Here is a 26,847-nt window from a genome sequence, read left to right as displayed (position 1 = left end):
TAGTAAGGACTCTCCTGGATGCACGCAAGTAACAAAACTCCAACTCAAAATGGCTTAAGTGGGAAAATATTTGAATGATTTCCCTGAAAAGGCCAGGCTGGCCTGAATCTAGGTGGTAATAAGGTATCTTACTCTCTGGCTCTTATCTCTTGGACCTGCTCGAGTCTGCGCTAATGCTTTTCCCAAACAGACTTTCTCTACATGTGGGGAGTTTCAAGCACAATTCCTGCTAAACTTGGACCTAGAAGAAAGAGATCTTATCTTTACAAGAGTCTCAAGAAACCCAATATTGAGTCTCCTTGGCTCTGATTAGCCTGCTTTGGATCATTTATCTGTCCCAGAGCTAATCAGGAAGGGAAAGGGAAGAGAAGAGGGTATGATGTGATTGGCTAAGCAGTTATAGTTCCACTGAGAGATGTAGAGGGAAGTCCTCCTATGGCTAGCCAGGATGCTCCTACCGGAACAAGCGGGAATAGTTTCTAGGGAGACAGAAAGAGCAGTTGTAGGCACTTGAATAAAACCCCTTTGGCTCTCGAATTCCCAAGAATGGCTGATGGAAAATTATTATATCACATGGGTATTGATTTCATTTTTTGTACCTAATGTGATGAGATAAAGAAATATCAGACTAGAAATAATGAAGTCAGGGTTAAAAGTCCATCTCTGCCATCTCTTGATACCTGTGACCTCTGTGTACTTGAACAGTCTCTTACCTACTCAGACACTTAGTTTTCTCTTCCTAAAGTGCGATGAATACCCATCGCACATCATTGTAGTGAAGCACAAATAGAATTGGTCAAAGTTTTTTATGAACTATAAACCACACATTTGGGTTGTTTACTGAATTATTATTATTTTGAGGTAACTTCTAGTTTTCCTTTATATTATGCATTTTCAACTGCAACTGGGAATAAATGCATTTTAACTTAAAGCTCATAATAGTAAGCTATTTTACAAAGCTATTTTTGTTCCCTAACTTATTAGCCCGAACTTATATCTCTCTACTGATAGGAAAACAATCCTTCTCAGGAATGCAAACACTGTACAAGTTTCTACCCATGTTGTAATCCAATTAGCATTTGAATTGTACCTTTAAAAAAAAGTATTTGTGGGAAAGGCCCATACTTACGCACTTAAAAATGTAAAGTAATTTTATGAGTTAATATATTTCCAAGGTATGCCAGTTATATTTTGAGGTTTCATTTAAAGATGTTTTATTTCTTTTATGGTAAAATGTATATTGGCTGCATAGGAGCAAGTCCTAACTTAGTCATTTTTTTATTCCCCTGTAATAAGCACTCCATAGAATCTTCTTGACCCTACTACTTTCATAAGACTATGTACTGTATGGTTCTAGGAATCAGGTTGGATACAAATTGATAGTCTTAAATCTTTTAGGAAAAACAAAGTTCCTGAAACAGTAGCTTATCATCCACCTAGCTTAGATCGGGTAGTTCATCATCCTCATCATCAGAGCCAACACTAATTAACACAACTTTTTAAGGATGAAATTGAAGCACAGAGAGCTTATGCTGCTTGCCCAAAATCACACAGATTATAAAGAAGAGAGTCAGGATCAGGATTTGAAATTTAGGCAATCTGAGTGGTTACACATGTTTATGAGCTCCTTGGGTTGTCTCTACAATCCCAGCATTAGCACACATGACATTATACAAATTCTAAGACCTTCCAGAAGGTTCCAGTGCAACATTTTGTGTACCTTGACAAATGCTTTATTAATAATATATGATACCTTAGGTAAATGTTAGTGGAGAATTTAACCTCTAAGATTACACAGATAAACATTGTGTTTGCAGAAAACCCTTGCCTTTGACATCCAATCTTTCATTCTCTACAAAGCAGGGGTAGCAAACAATTGCTTCGTGGAAACAATTGTTAGATGATGTGAACCCCCTTCTATATGGGCCAGTATTTTAATGAGGTTTGCAGTGAATTGCATTTCTCTATATGCATTAGTGGCTAGAAGAGTCTTATGTTCTTCTGTTAAATAAAAGTACAAACTTTTAGGGTGGGAAAGATCAAAAAATATGTCTAATCCTGTCTCTTCATTGATGAAGGCACTCCTTGTAAGACAACCTTAACAGACAGTCACAAATTTCTCCTTGAACATGTCACTGGAAAGGTAGCCCTCTCTTTTGAGGTAGGTCCGTCATTGGAAAATTTTTAATTAATAGAACATTAGCTATAAAATGAATTGCAATAAGCCTCCCTAAAACTCTGTTCTTGTTAGTTAAAGCTATCTTCTGCAACAACAAAGAGAATTTGTGGCTCTTCTTGCTAAAAATAGTTCTTTAAGAATTTGAAGACAATTTGATGTCTTCCCCTCACTATATTAAATGTATCCAGCTCTTTGCCAACTTTATTTGGATAAATGGAATATGGCTACACAGCATCCTGATTCCCAAGCTCTCGGTACTTCTGATTTGTTGATGTTCATGCTGAAGAGCAATAATATATTGTTAATTCTTACTGAGCCTTTCTTCACGATAATTGTCCAGTCTTTTTCAGTGGCCCACTATTGAGCCATGTCTCCCTTTTCCCCTCAGCAGTGCTTGTGTGTATGTGTGTGTGGTTAATCATAATGCAAGGTTTTACATTTGCATTATTCCTTCCCAGATAAAACAGTTTTACCAAGCTGTTTATCCAATAATCCCAGTCTATCAAGACCTTTTTAAAACTTGATTGTCTGTGATAATCAAGAATAACTGTATCAGTTTTTCTTTCCAACTATGTAATGTGCTAATTTTAAAAGCTTACCTCAAAAAACCATTCCTTTCAAGTTATACAATTTATTGATTTAAGTGTTGATCAAGGCAGAACTGGAGAAAAAAAACACATAGACTTCCACCAGAGACCTCTTAGGTTGGCATCAGTCAAGATGCTTGTTCAACTATACCTTGTTTATTTTTATATTTTCACAAGGATAAAATGAGGAAATAGTGGGGGCGAGGAGGGCTCAATAAATATTACAGAGTTAACGGCTTTGTCCAATACCTCTCTTTTACCAGAGGCAAGAAGATTGAGCATGTAGTTGATAAAATGGGTTTACATAAAGAAAATTATGACCCCGATTGGCAAGATAGGAACATAATGCACTTTTTAAAGAGATGTTATTGGTAAAGAACAGTGTTACATCACAATATCTTGTTTCTTTGCAGCAATTCATGATATGATAAAAAGCTGATCACTGCTTTTCAGAATGAGTTATGAATATTTCTGCTTAGTCCTGAAAAAGGTTTGTATTGGTAGTGGTGGCATCCAAACTTTGAAGTTGAGCAGGAAAAATAGCCCTTAATGCTATAAACAACACCATCCCAGTTGACTCAGATTCCTTGCAACATCCAGAGAACCTGGGGAGTTGTACAATAAGATCCAAATTGCACAGACAATGCTCAGTTTATTTTCTTTGCTCAATTTTTCCTGTGAAGAGATTTCATAAATAACTGTGTAAATGCCATTTAGGGCTACAATTGTCATATTAGGGAATACGAGTTATATATTATCCCTACAAATGACTAACAGCTATCACATAAGCCTATAGCTCTCTCCCAATTTGGCAGCTAAGGACTTGTTTTGTGTACTATCAGGACAACAATCAGAGTTACCATGAAAGGTAAAGAATAAAAGAAAGAAAAGGGTGCCGAAAGGGAGAGAGAGAAAGAAAGAGGGAACGGGGGAGGGAGAAAAGGAAGAGGGAAAGAGACAGAGAGAGATGGAGAGAGGGAGGGAACTTTGAACTTGGGCAGGCAACAGGTGACATCAAGAATTTATATCCTGCCGATGGACTTAATGACAGGACCAAATGTGGTGTTTTCTTCCTCCCACTTTTGGTCGAGTGACTGAGGCTGACACCAGCAATAGTGGGTCACACATGCACAACTACAGGCCAGGCTCCTCACTTCCTGCAGGTAATTACCAGTCTGTCCAAGAATTTTCCCTGTCGATGTAGGGGGATAATTCTCCCAGGCAGTCTTGAGAAGACCGCTCTTCAGAAAGGTGGAAAAATGACAAGAAGCAGCCATTTCTTGAGTTCGGCCTTCCCTGCCAATAATCTGAAACTAATAAGGGTCAGGGTACATCCAGTTCTTCCTTTCACCCTTTACCTTAGAATCATCAAACCAACTAGAAATAAAACACAGACCCAGGAATTCAAGAAGTTGACAATGTAGTTGAAGCGAAGCGGTTGTTAGAGATTTGTGTCTATGTGATGAAGCTCATCTGAGAGGAGAGGAGCTGGGTCGTTTCTGTGTTTCCAACAGTGGAGCAGAAGAAATGATCATGTGCTAGCTACAGCCTCTGGGTAACACAGGAGAGACAAGAAGGTCTGATTTTCTGATTTCTAGGCAGGGCTCAGTTAGTGCCCGTGGAAGAAGAAACCTCGGGGCTGTCACTGCTGGAAGAAAAGATGCATACGAGGTATTTGGTGTGTTATTCCCTGACTGAAGTGAATTTGTTTGTCTCTATCCTTTGACAGATCTTATCTCATTTAAGTCTCTGCTCACAGGGCCTCCGAGTTTGCTACTGACTGAGGCTTCCTTTGTTAGGAGGCCCTTTTTTCTTCTGCCTTTGAAGCTGTTTTGTTCTCTTTTCAAGTTTGTTTATGTTTTATTTCAGAAGCGCAGTCATCCAGGAAAAGGAATGGACTTCAATATTCCTTTAAATTTCACTCCAAACCTCTCACATTTCTTGTTGGATTCTTTCTGGTCAATTTCTGAACACCACGAAGTGTGAAAGAATTATGACAAATATAAGGGAGAAACAGAGGAGAAACCATTTTTTCAGGGCTAGAACAAGGCAGAAATTTTCATCTCTGATAGAATACAGCTGGAGGGCTCTATTCATAAAAGTTTCTTTATTAAACTAGCAACACAACATCAGCAGACTCCCAGCAGGTTTTCAAAGCCTAATTGGTGTGCTGGAATATACGGAGCTGTTGTCGGCTTGATCTGTTTTGAGACCCACCATCAGCCTCGCAGTCCCAGTTCACTGCTAGTCCTGGCAATGGAAAAAGAATTGTGACCATTGCAATACCTATTCCAGGGCTGAGCCACTTCATCTTTGTCACCCTTACCTTGCTGACAAGAGACGGTCAGTAACTCTTTGAATGAATGTTGGGTTGTTATGCTCTGAACTTTTTTCAAATTCTGAATTTCCACTTGAAAGGTTAATCCTTTTAGAGTATGGAAAGCACAGGCTTGATTTTTATACAGCATGCTGCAGTGGTCGGGGAAGGCTTCTCTGAGAAGGTGACAATTTAAGCAAAAGCCTGAAGGAAGTGAGGGTGCTAGTCATGTAGTATCTTAAGAAAATTCTGGCAGAAGGAGAAACAAATGCAGAGGCTTTGAAGCAGGAGTGTGGTTTGCTGTCAGAATCAAGTGAGCAAGAGGAAGAGTGCATGGAGAGAAGGGTGGACTCGTAAGGAGTTTGCAGGCCCATTTTTAGGACTTGGAATTTCCTCTTAGATGGAGCAGAGTGCCATGATCTGGCTTTCATTTTAAATGGATCCTTTTGGCTGTTGTATTGAGAAGAAACCCTCAGAGGGTAAAGATGAAAGCAATGAGACCAGTTAGGAAGCTAATGGAATAAGCCAAATGCGAGAAGGTGGTGCTTAACTCAGGTAAGTTATAGAAGGATAAGTAGTAGAAGATTTTAGAAGTAGGTTCAATAGGATTTGCTCCTGGACTGAATGGGCAGTGTGTGAGAAAGGACAACTCCAACATTTTGAGACTGAGCAACCGAAAGAATGAGGTTGCTATTTGATGAGGTAAGAAAGCTTATGGGGAAGGTGAGGGCAAGTGGCACTTGGTTTTGGATCTTAATTTAAGGTTGAGATGCCTAGTTAACATCAAAGTGGAGGTGTCACATGGCCATCTGGATATCTGAGCATGAAATTCAGAGAAGTCTGGGCTGGAGATAAAAATCTGGGAGGTGGGGACTGTATAAGACCACATCGTAGAGCCAGAGAAAGAAAGAGTATTGGGAATGAGAAGCAAGACTTGATCGTTGGATTTGACAGACTTGGGTTTACTGAGAGGAGCAATGTCAGTGGAGTGGGCTCAGGTGAGGTCAGGAAAGAAAGTGGATACCATGTGTATAGACCCCTCTTGGAGAGTTTTGCTTAAAGTGGAATGGAGAAATAGAGCAGGAGCTCAAGAAGGGAAAAGGTTTGTTTGCTTATAATGGAAGATTTCACAGCAGGTTCTGGAGAATCTTCCAGGAAAGGTGGCAAAATAAGTGATGAAGGAGGGAGTGTTTTGTAAATTGCTGGGTCTCTGCCAATGGGGTAGAAATGAAGTCCACTTTTAGGAGGAAAACTAGAGATTAGGAATACCCTTTATATTTTGTGATCTGATTTGAATACAATTGCGCTGTAGTTTAAGAAAATATTTCCAGAGTCAGAAGAGAGAGGTCTGGGCTGGTGCTGAAATTACATGCCTCAAATGTGTGTTAACTTCTACCTCATCAAAGAAATAAACCTTAAATTAACAACAATATCTCATTTATAAGACTACTATATCTTTCCTTAACCCCCATTCACTTGGATTTCATGTTCAGATAAACTGAATTAGCCTTCGCAATATATGTGGCAAAAGAATTGAAAGAAATTTAACAAGTAAATGAAATTGCAAAAGGATGTCAAATGCCCTTTATAGAAGTATTTTCAAGCCCTCTCTATAAGCAGCCCTTGAGCAAAGTTATGCTGATTACAAATGTTCCTCATCTCTTCAACAAAGTTGGCAGCACCATTTCAGCCTATATTGAGAAAAATGAGGACTCTTCTAACAAGTCTGCAAGGGAAATTTTCGGTACATTTACCAGAAATGTGTAGGCCGCAATGCAGTTTACTAAAGGCACAAGTGGCAATATTAAAGTGGACCAACTACAAATGATAATGAGTAACAATAGTGACTAATGTTTGTATAGTGCTTTATTGTTTACTAAGAACTTTTGAACACATTATGTAATTCCATTCATTTAGTAAATATGTTTGAAGGCCTTCTATGTTCCAGGTCCTGAGAATTCATCTGTGAAAAAGATCCCTCTCTCATGAAACTTAACATGAGCCACACAACCACCTAGTGAAATAAGTAGGGCAAGTACTATTCTTCTTTACAGATGAAGAAATTCTAAAGCTTAAATAAAACTTAAATTTAAATCACTACTTTCCTTAAGAATTCAGGCCCCAGATGCTGTTTTATCCCTGGTATTCTATTTTCTTTCTCGAATCTTTTTGAAAATCAACACTGCAGTACATTTTGTACTCTGAAATATTATCTTCATAAGCATAATGAATTTCTGCAGTGGAAATTCTTTTGCACTTAAAAAAATTATGATAGCACTCAGTCTAATAAGCGTGTGTCTAGGAGAAGAGCCATCTTATATTACGAATACACCAGGTATGGCTGGTCCACCTTAAATTGCTGCTAGATGAGCCTGATAAATTATTTACTACCAACAAAATTACCATGATATCTGGAATGTATCACCTTATTAACTGCCTTTATTTTAAACTCTATTTTAAAAATATGACTTTTATCACTTGCACTGACCCACACAATTATTGGAAATTACAGAGGTTTTTCTTTTTCTAAGTTTAAAACATAGCTTGTAAATGGAAAAATAGTTAATGTAGCTTCTAAAAGTGCACATAAGCCACATTTAAACTCTCTTTTGTGTATATGACTAGGGGGGTTCTCTCTCTCTCTCTCTCTCTCTCTCTCCCCCCATTTTCTTAAGGGTGTGTCTTTTTATATTAGCCCACCAAGGGGACAGAAACTCAACCTGAGTCACACGCTACCGACATGGTTGAACCAAGCCCTAATCTTAACAGGTAAAGTTAATCAAGCTGAATTTAATGCAAACAAAGGCTATGACCCCCGGAGGAATAGATTAGTTTGCAAACATAATCTTCCTCTTTTTGAGATTCACAAAAATAATCTCAGCGGTCACACATGGGTTCCTCTCATCCCTCAACTCTGGCAAGTTTCTGTGACTGTTGAAAGGTGTAGTGTATAACAGGATGCTAAGTAGAGAATTTGCTGCAGACACTGAATTCCACACATTCTAAGGAGAAAGAACTGCCAATGGGAGAGCCAAGCATGCTGTTCAGGGTTTATTAAGAGGAGCCAAAGCGCACCCTGCCATGGTCAGCCTCCTGGCCACATAGACAGAGACTGGTACTGGGGAAGAATAAAGAATTTTGTGTCTTGAGTCCCTGTGGAAAGAGCCAAAGCTTTTTCCTCCCTTCCTATGGGAGAAAAGAGAGAATGTGTTCCCACACTCTCCAGGCCAAGGAGAAGGGTCTTAGAGGGATGCATACCCAGATTGGGAGTACCTGCCAGAGGGAAACTGGCATCTCTCTCCACAGTTGGACATTTGGCAGGCAGGTGCCCATAGCACCTGCACAAGCTGAAGAAAAGAGAATGGCAATGTCCTAGCAGAGGGAGGGAGTGATCATAGAGCAGCCTGCTCTCCTACTGTTCTGGGTGGCAAGGATGTGTGCATGTCTCATGGATCACATGGACATGCAGAAGAATATGGCCTTAAGCCCTCTCCCCTGCATTCCACCCAAGACAGTGGAAGGAGGTTGGAGGAAGTCAAGCTGGAGCCAGATTTTCTACATCAGAAATCCAGCGGGTGCACTGCCTAACTCTAGCCAAGCCCTCTGTATGTCAGCTAAAAGGGGTGCTGATGCAAAGTACCAGAAATCTGTTGACTATTATAAAGGGTATTTATTTGAGGTAGAAGATTACAGTTAAAAGACCCTAAAGAGTCCAACTCAAGGTGCCAAATGTCTCTTGCCACATGTTGAAGCAAAATGGCTGCAGATATCTGCAAGGGTTCAGCCTTCCTCTTTCCTCTTAAGGTCCATGGGCCCAGCTTCTTCCCATCTCAACTGTAGGCTGGAAAGCTTGTTTCTTTCTGGGCTCAGCTGCTTTGTTCTCTTCACAAGCTCAGCTGTCAACTCTCAGGAGAATGGCTTATTTCTTTTCCCAGGGCCGCAGGACCAACACTGAAAAAGCTGACAAATTCTCTCCTCTTCCATGTCCATGGAGCTCTTTTTATTACCTTGGGTATCTCTTTCTGTGATCTCCTTGATTGAGTGTTCGTTTATATAGCCCACCAAGGTGGCAGGGACTCAACCCTGCATGTCCTAATGATGTGGTCAAATCAAAGCCCTAATCTTGATTTAATCAAGTAAACCTAAAGCCTTTAAATTTAAATCAGTCAAAGGTATCATACCCAGAAGAAAGACCAGTTTACAAACATTATCTATATCTCTTTTTGGAATTCATAAATAATCTCAAACTGCCACACCCACACCCTCCAAAAAACACACAGGCACACAGTAGAGCAGCATGAGATCACCTGCTCCAGAGAGGACATCAAAGGCCACTTCAGTGCTAGCCTGAGAAGAGGTGACAACCATCAGAGAGAATCTGGTAGCAGCCAGATAAGAAGGGACCCCTTGTCCTTCTCTATATCATCCTCCCCAGCTAAACACATGAGGAAGGTAGGACTTGGGTTGGTGGGCATCCTGAGACAGACCATGCTAGCCCACCCCACCTCTGCTCCATGGAAGAGGGCAGGGAAGGAGAAGGAGAAGAGCAGACAAAGCCTCACTTACCCACCTTGGGATGTTTAAACTCCAAGACTGGCTGGTGATGGGGAAGGGAAAGTATGAATTGATTGGAGCTTTATACAAATGGATTCTTCATTACTCAAAGTGGCTGGGAAGTTAAGCAGCCTGCCCAAAATTTGAGTGCCCTGGTGCCGACCAGGGAGGGGAGATCAGGCATGGCCCTTTGGAAAACGATAGAAGGTTAGATATTTGAACCCCTGCCAAGTTGAGACTGTTCCATGAACTGGTTGTATTCATGTATACTTGTCTCAGGAACAGTAAAATAGGTTCCATGTAAATAGAGTTTCCCTCTGCCTTCTGGGGAATTCAATGCCAGGCTCCTATTGTGTAAAATAATGAGCTCAGGAATTATGGGTGGGTGTGCTGAAAAGGTCAGAGGTATCCTAGATGTACGTTTTGTGCTAGTTCATTTGGGAATCCTGCTAAAGCATGGAGTTAAGAAATTTAAATCAGAATGGCCTCTATTAGAGATGAGGCCTCCTCATCAGTTACCTGGCAGCCTGACCCAGGGAGCCGTTCAGATGACAGACTGAGAAGAAGAGAAAGCAAAGCTGTGTAGGTGTGTACAGAGATGGCCTTGTTACTGGGAGACAGATGTTTTTCATTTCTGGTGAGCATATCTGGGGTGGGGGGCGGGGGGGAGAGGGGCATAGAAGGGGACATTTAGCAGGATAAGCTTTCTTTCTGTTCCTGGGCTGCTGAGCTTCTGACTATATTGTGGTTAAGTTCTCTCCTTCCTGCAATGCTCTTTGTATAGTCTGTGTGTGAATTCTGGAGAGGTTCTGGGTGCTCTCCGAGTAAGTCTGGCCACTCCTGTCATTTTCTGTGATTCAACTGCATGTTGTCTTTTAGAAGGAGTAATTCAGGAAAGGAACTATACAAGGCCAGAAGCCCACTCACTTTCTTTGGTGGTGTCTGCTACAACTCCTGGGTTGGGGCTTTGGTTGGTTTAGTGTCTGGTTCTGAGAGGACATGATTGCCTTAGAGTGTTAATGGTGTGATGGAGAGCCCGAATTATGGAGCTGGTCCATGAGGCTCACAGATGCTCCTGGAAAGGTTCTGTGGTGGTAACACTTGCACAGCTACACAGCGGACAGACTCTTCTCCCTGTGCTAGCCACAGTTGTGCCCTTGGGAACTCTAGTGGGGTAAATGCCTTCTAGGTTTATCATATGGAGCAATGACTAGATCCAGAAAGTCATTTCATTACCTTGTTTGCTCTCAGTCATTGAAGAGAAGAAAATAAAAAATGTTTAGCCTGTGTTAAAGGTTTTTTCCTATCTTTCTCAAACCTAAAGATAGTATTTATCTTCTGATATTAATGGTATGAGGAGGGAGGATATTTTTGTTCTCTTTTGCAAATGTGAAGCAGTTTGTTTTTTCCAAAATGTTAATTTATTAGTCATTTCCTTTAATATAAAACTAACACATAAATTTTTTTTTTCAGCCAGCCCAAAATATTTTAAGCAAAAAGAATGACTTGGAAATCAGTTATTAAACCCTGTACCCTAATATATTCTTAGGGTGGTTTTTGTGTGTGTGCTTTTGTTTTGTTTCATTTTTAAGAAATGTGATTCTTTGCTTTTTATTATTTTCCTCCTTTCCTTCCTTGATGCTACCTTGGTAGTTGCCATGTTTTAAATATTGACAAGATGAGATAGTTTTCTGTTTATACCAGCAGTCGTCTGTCTGTGAAATTTGGACGAATCAGAACGCTGGATTTCCTTTCTCAGCGATCCATCAGGTTCATAATGTAAGGTTACAAATGATTTTTTTTTTTTTCTTCCTGAACTTACACCATGTAATGTGTTGCAAAGTGTTGTCAATAGCTATAGGTACTGTGTCCTGGCAATGCAGAAACTTTGTAATGTCCAGTGACTCCAGAGATTGTGTCTATTATACTTCATTTGCTGTGCCCTTGTGACTAGTTGATGTGCAAAAATTGTCCTGAAATGAGAAACTTACTTGGTTTTAAAGTCTACAGTTAAAATCTGTCCTATGTGAGTTTTGGCTTTCATTCCAGGCGTCTGTTAATTTGCTTTTACAGGAAGAAGGAAAAGGGTAAATTGATATATATATATATAAATGTATATATCAGTCTTAGTCTTCCTCATTTTGTACTTTCCACGTCTATGGGCTAGTCAACCCTTTGTGTCTAATAATTCTCAAAGGTTCTTGTGCTTTCCTTGTGGGAAATATCTAATTGAGTATGATTTGCATGATATTCTGTATAAGTTTTATGCAAATGTGGGACGAATGTAGAGGGAGAGGCACCATAACAGCTATAAAGTGGTTCTCAGCCTTTTTCCGTTTCACAGTACTGAATTGATCTTTGGGATGTGTGACCATTGACCCATTTTACCCTGAGCTGCTTAATATTCAACTGTTCACTTTTCACCTTGGTATAATTAAGAAAAACCTTTTCTGTCTGGAAAGCAAATGTTTTTATTTATTTATTTGTACATTTGGCATTTTAATGCACAATCCTATTTTTACATCCTGTTAAATTTTCCCTATTGGATGCTCTGCAATCTATGAGATGAAGACATTTGGTTGAGAATCACTGAGCAGAACTCTTGGGGTGGCATGCATGGGCCTCTCTTGGGGTGCCTCATCAGCACACCCCCCTGTGCATGGGAAATCTGGCTCAAGGGGCCATGGTGTCTGTACTTCCGCTCTGGGGAATGCCTTGTATTGGTGCTCCAGTGATCCAGCAGTTACTCATGAACCTGTAAATGTGATCCAAGCTTTTATGTGTTCAAAAGTGTCCATCTCTGCTGCTCATCATCAAAACGAACGAATACACTAGAACCAACTGCATTTGACCAAACTAGCATTTTTATTCTTGAAGAGTTTTCTCAAGTAAGTACTACAGCAACCTGCTTACACGTGTGAGTGAATGCTTGTAGGTGGCCTTTCCCTTACATTCACATCCAAATACAAGTACAGATAATGATAAGCACGGAGCTATATGTAGCATTCTTCAAAGCCTTAAAGATAATGGAAAGTAAATGGAATCACATATATCTTATGTATGTTTGTTAGCCCATCTTTAAAGTTTGTCAGAATTATTGAAAGTAAAACCTTAAAATAGCAATTGTCACTTAAAATCATTTTCATTTTTCATTAAGTGTTCTGAAGAAGTAGAGAATACTGTTTGTTAATATTCAGATCTAAATTTACAACAAGTAGGTGGGAAAAACTCCTAGTAGAAAAGATTTGAAAGCTTTTATTTAAATAAAAATCAATTAAATCCTAATTTTAAAAAAATTTTTAAAGAACAATACAAAGCATGGAAAATACCGTTCATTTCTGTTCATGCTAGAAAGATAAGTCATAATCATGGCTTTTAAATATTTACTTAGATCCTTAGGAAACTTTTTACTCAACAAAAAATATATAAGAATATAGAGAATGTTTCCCTCTTTGTACTCTCAGAGCATGTAGAATACATCGTATCTTCAATTTCCTTTTTGGAAGAAAGTGACATGAAATAATCTGTTTTAGAATTTGTCTTAGGTGTATGGTACATAGACAAACTAAACACTTGCCATCTTTCTAAATAATTCAAAGTTTAAAAGCTGCATTTTGTAATTTGCCATCCATTAAAAATTCAGCTATGATAAATTAGTGGTTTTAGTTAGTGGTGTTATTTTTTCAGCTGATGGTATAAGAACCTGTTTAATTACATATAAGGTGTGGCCCAATTATAGTCCTTCAAACCATATTGCGAATTTACATTCTATTAAACAGAATCAGTTTTCCTTTTAAAACTCTAATCTCAAATTGTTTGCTTTTATATTAGACAGCTAATTTTTATTTGAACTTAAATAGTGTGAAGGGATAGTTGATGTATGTTTTCCTCTGTTTAATCCATGTCCTTTAGTGAGTTTGTAAAACAATTTGAAAAAACGTTAAGGCTTTTGTGTGAAAAAAAAAAAAAGAAAAAGAAATGTTAGTCTTAAGCCATGCCCAGTTTCTTGGCATATGAGGATCGTTGAAATGCCTAACCTAGAGGAAACCTTTCTGTCCTCTACGTAAGGTCTAAAGAAAATCCTGAAGTGTGCCTTGAATCATTTTAATTTCTTTTCTGTAATTAATCTAAGGAAACTCACAAAGCGCACACTATCACTCAGTTAAAATCTTACATAGTAGTTTTTAAACAACCAGAATTTTACACAAAACTTTTCCTACTCCATTCTGTTATTCTAATTCTAATTATTTTCCATCATTGCTACCAGTGTTTGATCTACTTTTTACTAAAGGTAACATTTAAACTATGTATCTTTTTAAAAATAAATACAAAATATACCTTAAAAATCAATAAAGATAACATTTCATTTCAAATATTATTTTGAGGCAAAGGGCTTTTTAAGTCTGTTTGATTTTTATTTAATGTTTATAAACATTTTCTTTAAATTTTCCTGCTGTAATCCTCTTTTTTTAAGTAAACATTTTTAAACTGAGAAATTATTAAATTTAATTTAAAATTTTGCTTGAGGAAATGCAGTTTTTTATAGATATGAATGTACTATATATAAGAAGACCTAATCTGGGTTTCACAATTTGAAATTCCTTTGTGTATGAGACAAACCCATTACTTACATTTACTTTTGGGTCTCCTCTGCAACCACTCTACCTATTCCTCATGGCTCATTTCTGCTATAATTCACCCGCCAGGAGGGTTGAGACTGAAGGCACCCTTGTTCTCAAGAACTCCTGTTTTTACTGGCAGTTGACCACATAAAACTGAATCCCCCCCAAGGGCCAAGGTCATACCTCTCCTTTACATACAATTCAAACTCCACTTGTTGGAGTCCATTCATTAACCCATTACATTAATCCCAAAGAGGAAAACTAATGCCTACAAGCTGAGTCTTCTAAATATATTAGATCTAAGGTCAAAACATTTTTTTTAAGTTGATAAATTTCCAGGAAGAAAAGAAATTTATTTCCTTATTAATTCAATGTTAGGAAACTTTTCCCTCTGAAAATGAATTTCTGAAAATAGCACTAAGTATGACAAAACTCAGCTTCTATTTCCAGAAAGGCAGATTCAGGGCCTGTAGGGAATCTTAAAATATTTGGACTAGAGCAATGTGTCAAGGCCACAAAGAAAACAAGGATTGTATTTCTCTTCCCTATAATTATCTTTCTCCATAGCACCTAGGGGAGGCCTTTTCAGATCACACTGGATTCAAAGCAGTTGGTTTGTGATTTCTAGACAAAGTAGAGTCATAGGCAAGCAGATGATGGCACTGCCTAAACCGTTAAATGGATGTGCCACTAATTTCTTCAAGCAGTTACCAAATAGGAGATTAGGATGATTTCCAGTCTGAGGTAGTATGTGCTGGGGCTTCTTATTCCCAAAATGGCTGCTACAATTTATGTGAATGATATAAACATTTGGATAAGTATTTGGCTGTATTGAACTCACATTGAAGTTTAATTACAAAAGTGCCTGAGTTAATTCAACAGTTAGAGAATGGGTTTGCATATGATTTGCATGCTTAACATACTAACCCATGAAAAGTCCCCATACCCCTAGCTTCACCATACCCATCTCCACCCCCAGCCCTCCCCGGTAATCCCTGGTACCCCCAGCTTGTGCCATGTCTGTTCAGGCTTTTTTTTTTTAATTGCCTGTGATCTCCACCAAGGCATACTTCAGCTGACTATAATAGCTAACATGAAGATCCAGTGCTTGGTTTGAGTTGTTACACCAGCAGGAATCAAAGGATCTTTTGATGTCAACCAGATCCTCCTTTTGTATCATTCCACGGAGTTGCGTGCAAACTTCTGTTGTTCTGTTAACAGTGTTACCTGTGATGTAAATGTATAATACCTGTTCGCTATGTTGTTGTTGCTTTACTGAGGGAGGGGAAGAAGGGGGAGAAGGGGAAGAAGGTTACGGGGGAGATTAGAGGATGCTTTGCCAGAACTGGGGAGAGCTTTTTTATTTAAGAGTCCATAGCTGCATGTTTCCAGAGTTTTAAACTATTATCATTTAAAGGTTTTTACACTTAGCTTCAAAATAATATTGAAATCCACATATCCCACACTTTCAATCTTATACTAGTTTTTTGAGAGCACATTACAGCCATTTGAAATAAAGATTGGAGAGATAAAGATGCAAATATTTGAGAAAGGAGGAAAAGAAAATTGATTGGAGAGATAAAGATGCAAACATTTGAGAAAGGAGTCAGTATTGCAGTCAGTATTGCTTTTACAAAATAAAAATTCATACAAATATAACGAGAAAACCGAAGAGTCAGAATGAACCGAGGATGCATAGAAAAAACAGAGAGATGGGAAGCAGATTTGACCCAAAGGATAGAGCATCCACTTACCACATGGGAGGTCCAGGGTTCAAACCCAGGGCCTCCTGACCCATGTGATGAGCTGGCCTATGCACAGTGCTGATGCACGCAAGGAGTGCCATGCCACGCAGGGGTGTCCCCCGCATAGGGGATCCCCACGCGGAAGGAGTGTGCCCTGTAAGGAGAGCCACCCAGCATGAAAAAAGCGCAGCCTGCCCAAGAATGGTGCTGCACACACCGAGAGCAGACGCAGCAAGACGACACAACAAAAAAACGAGACACAGATTTCGAGTGCCGCTGACAAGAATACAAGCGGGCACAAGATCACACAGCAATTGAACACAGCAGACAATTGGGGCGGGGGTGGGGGAAGGGGAGAGAAATAAATAAATAAATAAATCTTTTTTGAAAAAACAGAGAGAGAGAAAATGCTAAAATTAACATAACAGATAAAATCTTTATTTCCACTGTCAGGGGATAGGAAGACTGAGCAATATGTACATAAACGGGCAACTAAGGAGCTACCGGAGAGTCGCTCAAAATAGAGCATAAAAGAGGAGCCAAAGGAGGAGTTCCGACTGGTCATTCAGTGAGAAGCCAAGGAAACAGCATGATGCTAATTTTGCCCTTTCAGGATTGGGGAGTGACCCCTCACAAGCAGAAAAGCTCCAGGCTCTACCTCCATGGAAAAGCCTGTCCAATCCGGAGGAACCCCAGAATTTTCTTCTGGTTCTTTAAATCCAGTTAGAAATTTCCAGAAGGCAATGTCTTTGCCTTGCACCTTTCTATCATTGGCTGCCATATCCCAACTAATATCATCAGCTCAGCCTGCAGAGAGAATGCTAGTCCTCCTCCCCAAAACACATATCCTATTTGAGCTATTCGCAGAGAAGCCTGGTTCTAAAACTTCCTTTTGGCAGTTCTAGAAGTTTTCAAAGAATTTAATGAAAGCTGTGGGCATTCTCCTCCAACATATACTCATATATCCAAAAATTTTGCCTTCTTGTCCCAGACTCCTTGAAAATTCCATGTTAAGGAATCCTACAGAATACCAATCTATTTGCTCATTCTTCTATGGAACTTGGTCTCTAACCAAGGTTTTATATGGTTTTGAAGCATATAAGATATTTTTATACACTTCCAACTCCTAGGAAATAAAATAATGTCTCTTCAATTCTATAAAAAATTAAATCCAGGTTAGAAAGTAGTGACTTTGGAAATCTTCCTGTTCTCTAGTTTTAGTTATGTCCCAAAGAACTGAATGTTTTAAAATCAGAATCTTTACCCAAGATAAGGTAATATATTTCCCAAATATAATATGTAAATAAGATTAGAGCCCAGAAAAGACCTGCCAGCATGGGTCTTTGACTTTGTAGAGACTTGCACCAAATAGTTAATAGTAATAAAACAGGTAGAGGCTAACCTCACAGAAAATAATAAATGAGATGATGGGCCAGATGTCTATCTTAGTAGGTATATATAGCAGATAATATACCATCATATGTGAATATGCTTACATTTGTGGCTCAGGATCCTCCAGTACATGCATTTACACATATGACCATACTTCTTGCTGTTTGAATGTTGAGTCTTCTCTGGTGCTTTTGGTTTTTTGAGGAAGGTAGTTGTATTCATCCAAAACAATCATGCTGATATTATTTAATGAATTCAGAAGAGAGAAACTTGTTGTTATCCATTAGTCAATTTTTCTTTTAAAAATTTTTTAGTGTCATTCATACATTAGTACATACATACTTTTCTCAAGAGATAAATGATTAGTTATATTTGGGGAATTGATATTTATGGAACCATATATTCTGAATGTAAAAGCAATTCAAACTAAAAATTTCACAGTCAAATTTAAAAACAGAAAATTCTTTCAAAGACAGTATGTTCTTTTCTATTATAACAGGATATCTATGAATTAGCAAAACATTTATGAATATCTTCAGGTTTTATTTTAAAATTTCATTGCTTGGTGTGGCATTCTAAGAATAATTCAACTTCTTCACACCACCAAAGATTAACTCAGCTTTGGGAAATAGGATGCTAATACATATAAACAGGTAATAAGCAGTGAAAGTGTTTATATACATATAATACACACAAAAGCATTTGCACATTTATAGCACACGTGTCTAAAATGAACTCGGGTTAGCTATAGGAAATGAACTTTGCCTGCTGCTCATATTACCTCTAGAATAAATATGATTTCCAGACAGGAGACTGGGGAGAACCTTCCATTACCCTGCGGCCTCCAAATGAAGCCACAGCCTCCACCCCAGTACAGTACTGGCAGCACCACCCAGAGAAGCTCATCTTCCAATCATGCGATTACAAAGCTTTCGTAAGTCATCACAATTTCAGTACTTCGGTACCAGTGGGGATAGAGGGTACATTTCTGGTTGGTTTACTTTTGTATTGGAAACATAGCAAAATGTCCACCGTGAAATTTCTGAAGTGTGTTTTCTTAAGGTAGCCTTCTAGCCAAAGAGATTTTGAGTAATTAGAGCTCCAAAACTCTTTTAATCTTATAAGCATGAAGTCTCTTTTGGCTTCTTCTTACCAAGTTATATTTTTTTTATAAAGGTGGTAGAGCACAAAATTAAAATAGAAGCAAGTATAAATATAGCACATATATACATCTCTACTCACTCACCAATGACCTCAAAAGATTGGGTCTACCACTTCGTAAAAATACCAGGTTCTTTTCATTGTCATCAGTGTGACATATTACAGATCTTTTTTCTTAACAGGAGAAGGAAACAGTTATGCTTAGCTGAGAATTTTAAGTAATACAAACAGGTAAATGTTCAGAAGATACTGTAGGCTTTGTGGCAGGTGGTGGTTGTCATGACTACAGCAGAAAAAAGTGGCTGAACCTTCTGCAGCACTTTGCAATTGCCTCTCTCAAAAAAAGATATTTCAATTAGGGCAAACTTTCCCTGATAACTTAAAAGATAAGGATTTTGCCAAGATCATTTTCCTTAATTGGATTAAGATGTGGGCGTGTGGGCTTGCTTATAGCAATTTAGGCTCTTTTCTTCCTTTTTTCTTTTTTGTACTCTCTGCACCTCTTTGATTGCTTACTTATCTTGCAGCATTGGATTTATTTCAGTAGTAACCTCCCCAAAACTTAGGGTAGAAACCCTTGCTGCTGCTTCTAAAGCTGAAACCCCAAATCTTTGAGCCTTTCTTCAGAACCCTTGACCAAGCCCTCTGCTTTTGTACATTTGCCATCCTCTTTGAGCCAAGGACTTCTCAGGTTTACAGGACTGATTCCCAAACCTGTTTCTTCTTACTTCTAGGGTGTCTCTAGTCATCTCGGGAAGCCCTTTGAATCGCTTCTAAAATAATTATTTTAACTCACTTTTTAGAAAGATAAGTGGAACACGCTTTTTTTTTCATTGAAGGGAGGGGGAACGTAACAAAAGGAAGAACGCTATTAAAGCTTCAAAGTTTCGAAGAAGAGCCAATTGAAAGAAAGGCAATTTGGAGATTTTATTTTGTACTCTTTGCTCCAAATCAGAATTTGGCACATAAATGGTGATTGTACCATAAAAGCAGCATTAGATACAATCACCTAAGAGCAAAGTGTTTAGTATTAGTAATTCCTAGTAGGAGACATTTTGTTTTACTGCTACCTGCATTTGGTCCTCCCAGGGTCAGCTTTGTCATAGGGACTCGCTTTCTCTGCTGTGAAACCACTGGGATTTACATCTTCCCTGCCCACATTCCCCCGCCCCATTATCAGGTGGATCAACCATAGGCCACACAGCTGTGAATGAAAAGGGTCCAAAAATGCATCTCCGCCTAAAAACAGCCTAATGTTAATTACCTATGCAGCCAAATAAGCCCAAATGGGGTACATGTTGCTTAGCTTCTCAGCTGTCTCATACAACCCTGTAATTACAGAGATAGTGTGATTTATTTTTGCAGACATTGCTGCCTCAAAAAAAGGGAAAACACTTTTAGATGCCCCCATGTTGCAGTTAAATATGATTGAAAGATGGAATCTTTACAAAATGCTGCAGTTTTATTATAAAGAGCAATTTACAACCTCCAGAACTAGAACTTTTTGTTAATTCTGCTTAACTCTCTCTGTGAATCTCTTATTTATTAGGATTAGTTACTGTTAGTTTCTTAAAGTTATGTAACAACTTAGAGCCAGGAAACATAGGCCAGTAGTACTTTTACAATTTGTTTTTAAATCATAACAGATGTTTATGCTTTCTTTTTTATAAACCTCTGATTTGATTTGATTTGATTTGATTGATTTTTGCAGTATTTAGGTTCTATGCTGATAAAAGAGCTCAGGGGGACGGAGTCAACCCAGGATGCTTGTGCGAAAATGCGGGTAAGTTTGCCAAACTCTTTTATTCCTAGTAGCTGAAATACTAAATACTGGGTATGGATACAAATTGCCACTTTTCAAATTACTATTTTCTTCATCTCTTGGTCTACTGAATCACTTTGGTGTTACATAAAAAGGTGTTTTGCCTTAGTTCATGTTTATACTTGAGCATATCTCATTGTTGTTCCAGAGCTGATGACTATTACTTTGAAATATTTATGCCATATTACATTTGTTCTCAATTTTTTTACAGCTTTAAAAAGTTAATTGTATATGCATTGATCATTCTCAAGATTTTGAGAGAAATGCTCTTTATTATAATAAAGTGTTTTCAGTACCCACTTGATAGTCTGTGAATATTTATTGTAAAGACTCCCAATCAACTAAAAATTATCAAATGTAGATGCTTTGAGAGTGTATTATATAAAGCTTATATTATTTATGAAGCTTCTTAATTCTCTTTTTTTTTTTTAAATATAAGGAAAAACCTCAGCCCAGATAAGGATTTAAGGACAATAATTGTTGGCTAAAATGGCAATTCCAAATGTCTGAGATGGAGGTTACTGGGTTCCTACAAGTCTGTGTTTGCAAAACATACTGAGTCCCACCCATACTGAAGATCCACTTTTAGCTTTTTCCTGTGCTCTTCCTTCCTCCACAGCAGATGTATAGAGGATATGTGATATCCCAGTACAAGTTACAAATAACAGACTTATTCAGTATAGCAATTAATCAAAGCCAAGTTTAAGTTCATTAGCAGTTGAACCTTAACAATTATTTGTGACCAGTATCCCTTATCATTTCTTTTATATGAGCAACTTTTGGTGGGAAATATTTAAAAACATATAATTTAAGTAAAACAGCTATGAAGGTAAAATAAAATATCCATTTTTCATGGAAATCTACATATATATGAATCTTCATGAAATTGAGACCTCAGTGTATAATCACTAATTTCATGTTTTAGCCAATTCAATAGCAAAAAGACGAAAATACTTATGCTTCTCTTTGATGTAAAGTTACATTTAAGTTGTCAGTACCAATGAATTTTTATACCAGGTGTGCTTAGATGAAAATAGCTCTAATATGTGTCAGGAACTCTAGTGCAAGGTCTATTGTTACAAACTTGCCTTAGAAGTCATGTTTTTGGTCATAATAGTAATATAACTGCTAACATTTACTGAGTGCTTACAATATGCCAGACTATGCTAAATGCCTTTTATATTTATGTCATTTAATCTTTACCACAATTATTATTCCCATTTTACAGATGAAAAATTGAGGCTTGCAGAGATTAATTAACTTTTCCAAAGTCACATAGAAAATAAGTTGCAAATCTGAGACTCAAATTCAGGATATTTTACCCACTACATTTCCCTGCTTCTTGTGGGCCTCCAAATTCTTTCTTAAAAATGAAAACATTCAACTGGAGTCCTTTTAAGATTCTACAAAATACCTTATTCTTGTATTCTAAGTTACATACGACCTAAATTATGTCACCAGTGAACAATGAGAAAATGGGAATATTTTTCAATCATCAAGCCCCATAATAAATTTAGAGAGATTCAAGAACATATCTAAGAAAAGAATTCAGCATCTTTGATTTAATACAATTAACAAAATTATCTGAGTCAAGCTACTTAAATGTTGTAATCAGTATAAATATTGCATAGTGCACAAAGCACCATTTAAAATATACCAGATCTGATAGCAATAGCAAAAGCATTTTAATAGTCTGAGTGAAGAATAATTAAGTACTTTTCTGTTGCTTAAAATGAAACTTTAAAAAAGCAGTCTATTTAGAAGCCATTCTTCTGTTCTTGAGACATTTTTCTGGTTTATTGCCTTTGATGCCTTTATTTGAAAATAGAAACTTCATCACTTCTTAGAATATCACAAACCCTTATTTCCTATCTTAGTTAAATAATTATATCTAAGTCTTTGATGCAGTAGGTAAAGCTGCATTCACTGAGCTCACTGGAGTCTTTCAGTATCAGAAGTGCAGGTTGAATCTGTTATATGGGATTATCATATTCTGAATCAGAATTCTCACCAACTAAAAATGGTATGGATTTTAACTTCCAGTGAATTTTCAGCTTGAATCCAAAGTTGCTGTTTTTGCTGTTTTCAACAAGGTGACATTTCAGCCAAAAGTCCTAGAATATAATCAGCTCTCCCCTGGGAAATGCTTCAGCACACAAATGATCTTAAAAGTTGATATACGATTTTATTAGACCAAAGTATTGAAGATGAAAACTGGTTACTCTTTCATTGAAACAAATGTTTCAGTTCAACAGTATGCATTGTAGATGAATTTAAAATTTCTTTCCCAGTTAGAAGGAAATTAGTGTGGGTCCTTATTCAAAGAAATGTTCCTTAAGGTACTTTGTTAACAGAGATGACCAGGATTTGGCCTCTGCCCTCACTGAGTTTTCAGTCCAGTGGAGACCAACATGTGAACATTTAATCACTCCAAATTGGGATAAGTACCAGCATAAAAATGTCTTTGCATTGCCATGGACACCCAACAGAGGGAAGGCCCTCAGTCTGAGGTATCCCCAAAAACTATCCCAAGAATGACATGTAGTCATCATTTCCTAAAATCAGTTCAATACTACTAATAATATTTAACACTTGAGAACTATGTGCCAGGTCTTGCTCAAGTGAGTTTTGTGCATTAATTCATTTAATTCTCCCAACAGCCCCATGAGGTGAGTATTGCTTTTGTCCCCACTTGACATAGGGGAAACTGAAGCAAAATTCCCCAAGTTCACAAAATCAACAAGTGGTGGGACCAGGATTTGAACCCAGGCAGTCTAACTCTACCACCCCCACTCTGAATCCACAGGCTATCCTGTCTCTATTGTGCAAGTGTAACATTTATTTTCCTGAGTTTCAAAATAACTGAAAAAATGTATGTTCATGAAGAGTTTTAGGATCCTCAGCAAGTCTGTAAGACTAACACTGCCTAAATTAAGCAATTTAGATACAGACATATCCAACAATTTAGGGTTTTAACATAAATAAAAATTTCAGGAGTTTTTATTATATCCCTAGCTACTTTAAGACGTTTTCTCCACAATACTTTCTTAAACACGTTCACTTTTTTACCCCAGCAGAAACCAAGTACAATTTACCCTTCTCATGAGTGTCTGGTATTCATGATTGGTTAATTTCTAAATTTATCTAACCCATTCACTCATCTCTAAGGTTCCCTCCAGTTCTGACATATGGAAACTTTTACACTAATTTCTTGGTGTTTATTATACACATATTTCAGCTAAAAATATGCCATAATAAATTAACATATTAGATAATAGTAATTTACATCATTCTACAATATGGAATCATTTCTCTCCATATTTGTTCAAGTTAACAAGTCCTTTTCCCCTTCAAACTGTCTTAAGATTTTTTTCATTTTTTTCCCCTGGATTCAAACCCTAAATAAAGCCTCTCTTAAAATCATCTCTTGAATTGCTTAGTGAAGAAGAATTAATGGACACTGGCATTACACTGATAATTTTTTTAATTAAGCAAAATTGTAATTTGTGCCTTATCTTTTTTAATTTTCTTTAATAAAAGTCTAAGATGTTAGATGTGCTTTGATAGTAAAGTGCAATTTTTGGTGAGTAGCAGTACAACTTGGCTGCTTATTTTTCTTTGCATGGCAGTTTTACAGACGTTTCAGTTTAAAATTAATATCTAAAAATATATATCAGTAAATATACAATTTAACAGGTGTAAGGAATTGTAAAAGATGTCTGTTTAATCTGAACATATTTATTTAGTGCTACCTTTAATGTTCCCTGTTGGGTTTTCTTGCCAAACGCATCTTTAGAGAAACAGCCCTAACTTCTGAAGGGATTCCTGGGGGAAGGCATTAGCTCTGGGAGCATCTGACAAGGATGCCTCACCTACCTAGAGTATTTCCATAGTCCCTGCGACCTTCCCTGGCCATGGCTCACATCATATCCCCTTAAAGGCAAGAACCATGTGTATTTGTATTCCCTGGTATATAATTTCTACCTCATAATGCATGTAAAGTGCCTAGTTTGATAAAATCTCATATATTGTCCCCCTCCTCCAAATGCTTAAAAATCAATAAATTCATGTATTTAGATAATTTCATTTGTTTTTCCCCAACTATCATGCCAGCATCCCAGTCATTATCCTAGTTTTTTATGTTCACAATATATAAAAGAAGATTCAAAAACTTAGGAATCCTATACTTTTGTTTCCAGTTTTTAGAGCCTGTTGCCAAAAGGGAGGGAAAAAAACATCAAGACAAGAAAATTTAGATAAGATGGTGGATAAACCATCTTACTGAGATGGTGACTCTCAGTAACAAAAGGTTACTGTTTAACCTTTTGGAGAGGCAATTTGTTTCCAAACCAATTGGAAGTTGCATCTTTTAAATATGTCCACAGCACTGGATTTTACAAAGCTATAAATATGCATCTTTGGCCTTTCAAAGTTCTCTTTGGTATGCCACCTTAAAGATTGTAAGACAGTGTTTGGTGAAATGAGGGATTTTCTCTGGCCAGCTTGTTTGATTTTGCCTCTGTAAGCTTACACATACCCCACTTCCCAACCCTGAATTTTGCCCCAGCATGTAATTATCCCTAATATACAGTACTCCATCAAAAGTAAATATGCTATTAAGAAACATCTGCTACTGTAAGAGGTAGACAGTTCTATTCAATTTAATGCTCTCTGGAATCTTAACTTTCTATAATTCCTTAGTGGACAGTTAGTATTGTTCACAGGTGTTTGTACTGAAGGATATTTCTCTTTAAAAAAAAAAGAAAGAAAGAAAAGAAAATGTGTTTTCAACTAGGACAAGGTGGAAAATATGCCTTCCTGACATAAGGAAATGTTTTTATATTATTTTTAAGTCAAGAATAAGCAAATCTTTTAGAGCAAAGGTTTTAGAACACTTGTTTCCCAAATGGTAGTTTAACCATAGTTCAGATTTCCCCTTTAGTCTTGTATGATTTTTAAATTTTTAATCTGGAGGCAATTCTGAAATATGGATTTTCAAATACACAGATTTACAAATAAGAGTTTGTGCCTTGCCTGAAAATATTCAGAGAAACTTTTCTCTTTTCTATGCTTTTAAGAAAACAAATCAATGGTGGGGAATGGTTTAGAATGCTTGGGAAAAAAATGTATTTTAGAATCAGATGGAGATGATGAATTCAAGAAGCCTTTTCCCTTAGAGGAGACTAATTAAAATCATGTTTAGTTTTTCTATCCTCATAGAAATTCCTTCTACAAGGAATTGTCCTTTTCAGAAATGATTTCTGGAATTACCTCTTAGGACCCAGATTTAGAAACAACTTACAAACAACTGTTCATTATTGGCATTGTTTTTAAAGGCTTTGTTGTCAAAGTTTCATGGAAGAGTCAAATATTTTGCCTTTCATTCTCACGCAAACACTGCACAGGCCACATAAATACAGTTCTAAACTTGTGTGTGTCTTTGTGTATGTGTGTAAAAGGCATGCATTCAAAGAAACAGCCACACTGCTAGCTCCTTATTGCTGACATGTGCCTTTCACTTGGCCAATGTTTTTCTAGTAGTCCACCCAACAGAAGTCCTGTCCCATATGGTCTACATACCCCAATTCCTTGTATTTATTATTGTTTTTGTTGCTCTTGATACCAGCTTTTTTCACATATAACTCCCTCACTACTCCTTATCACTGAAAGATTTCACGGGCTGCTTCTATCTTTAATTCACACCTATCTTAAGCTCTATTTTTAAACATGTCGATTGAATCAGTCATGGGCTGGTCCAGTTTGTTGCTGTGCTGAATGTTCATTGTTGCACTCACCATTTCACCACCATCATAACACCTGTCACAGAGCCAGGAAATTGTTCAGAGGCTCACAGATTTTAAATTTGCTTCTGTTCTGTTTGGCCTGTGCTTTGGAAGGGGACTTTTAAGTGAAAGCATCTATCCTTAGAATAACATTAATAGCTAAAAGGCTTTTGATGTGCACATATGCCAGACATACAGTTTTCTTACTTAATCCTCACAGCAACTCACAAAGTAGGTGCTGTATTAACATACCGTTTTACAGGGGAAACGGACTTTGGCCCAGTGGTTAGGGCGTCCGTCTACCATATAGGAGGTCCGCGGTTCAAACCCCGGGCCTCCTTGACCCGTGTGGAGCTGGCCATGCGCAGCGCTGATGCGCGCAAGGAGTGCCCTGCCACGCAGGGGTGTCCCCCGCGTGGGGGAGCCCCACGCGCAAGGAGTGCGCCCGTGAGGAGAGCCGCCCAGCGTGAAAAGAAAGAGCAGCCTGCCCAGTAATGGCGCCACCCACACTTTCCGTGCCGCTGACGACAACAGAAGCGGACAAAGAAACAAGACGCAGCAAATAGACACAGAGAACAGACAACCAGGGGAGGGGGGGAATTAAATAAATAAATAAATCTTTTAAAAAAAAAACAAAAAAAATACTGTTTTACAGATGAAGAAACTAAGACAAAGAGATGTTAAG

At 37.8% G+C, this 26,847-nt stretch overlaps 1 protein-coding gene across 9 annotated transcripts in view; it reads left to right on the top strand.

Annotated features, from left to right (window-relative positions):
* The window catches only part of ANKS1B (ankyrin repeat and sterile alpha motif domain containing 1B), a 1,292,741-nt gene that overhangs the window by 1,225,715 nt on the left and 40,179 nt on the right, over positions 1-26,847 (top strand). For 4 of the 9 annotated variants that reach the window (XM_058308586.2, XM_058308584.2, XM_058308581.2 and 1 more), the window contains exons 20-22: positions 11,342-11,416; positions 18,202-18,330; positions 20,269-20,340. In XM_058308586.2, the coding sequence (XP_058164569.1) occupies positions 11,342-11,416; positions 18,202-18,330; positions 20,269-20,340 (276 nt within the window). The remainder of the gene's footprint in view (positions 1-11,341; positions 11,417-18,201; positions 18,331-20,268; positions 20,341-26,847) is intronic. The other 5 variants (XM_058308590.2, XM_058308588.2, XM_058308587.2 and 2 more) reach the window with 2 other exon arrangements.

Source organism: Dasypus novemcinctus, chromosome 12 (assembly GCF_030445035.2).
Source record: "Dasypus novemcinctus isolate mDasNov1 chromosome 12, mDasNov1.1.hap2, whole genome shotgun sequence".
NCBI lineage: Eukaryota > Metazoa > Chordata > Mammalia > Cingulata > Dasypodidae > Dasypus > Dasypus novemcinctus.
Note: the sequence above shows the minus strand (reverse complement) of the source record. Positions and strands in the feature narration are given on the sequence as shown.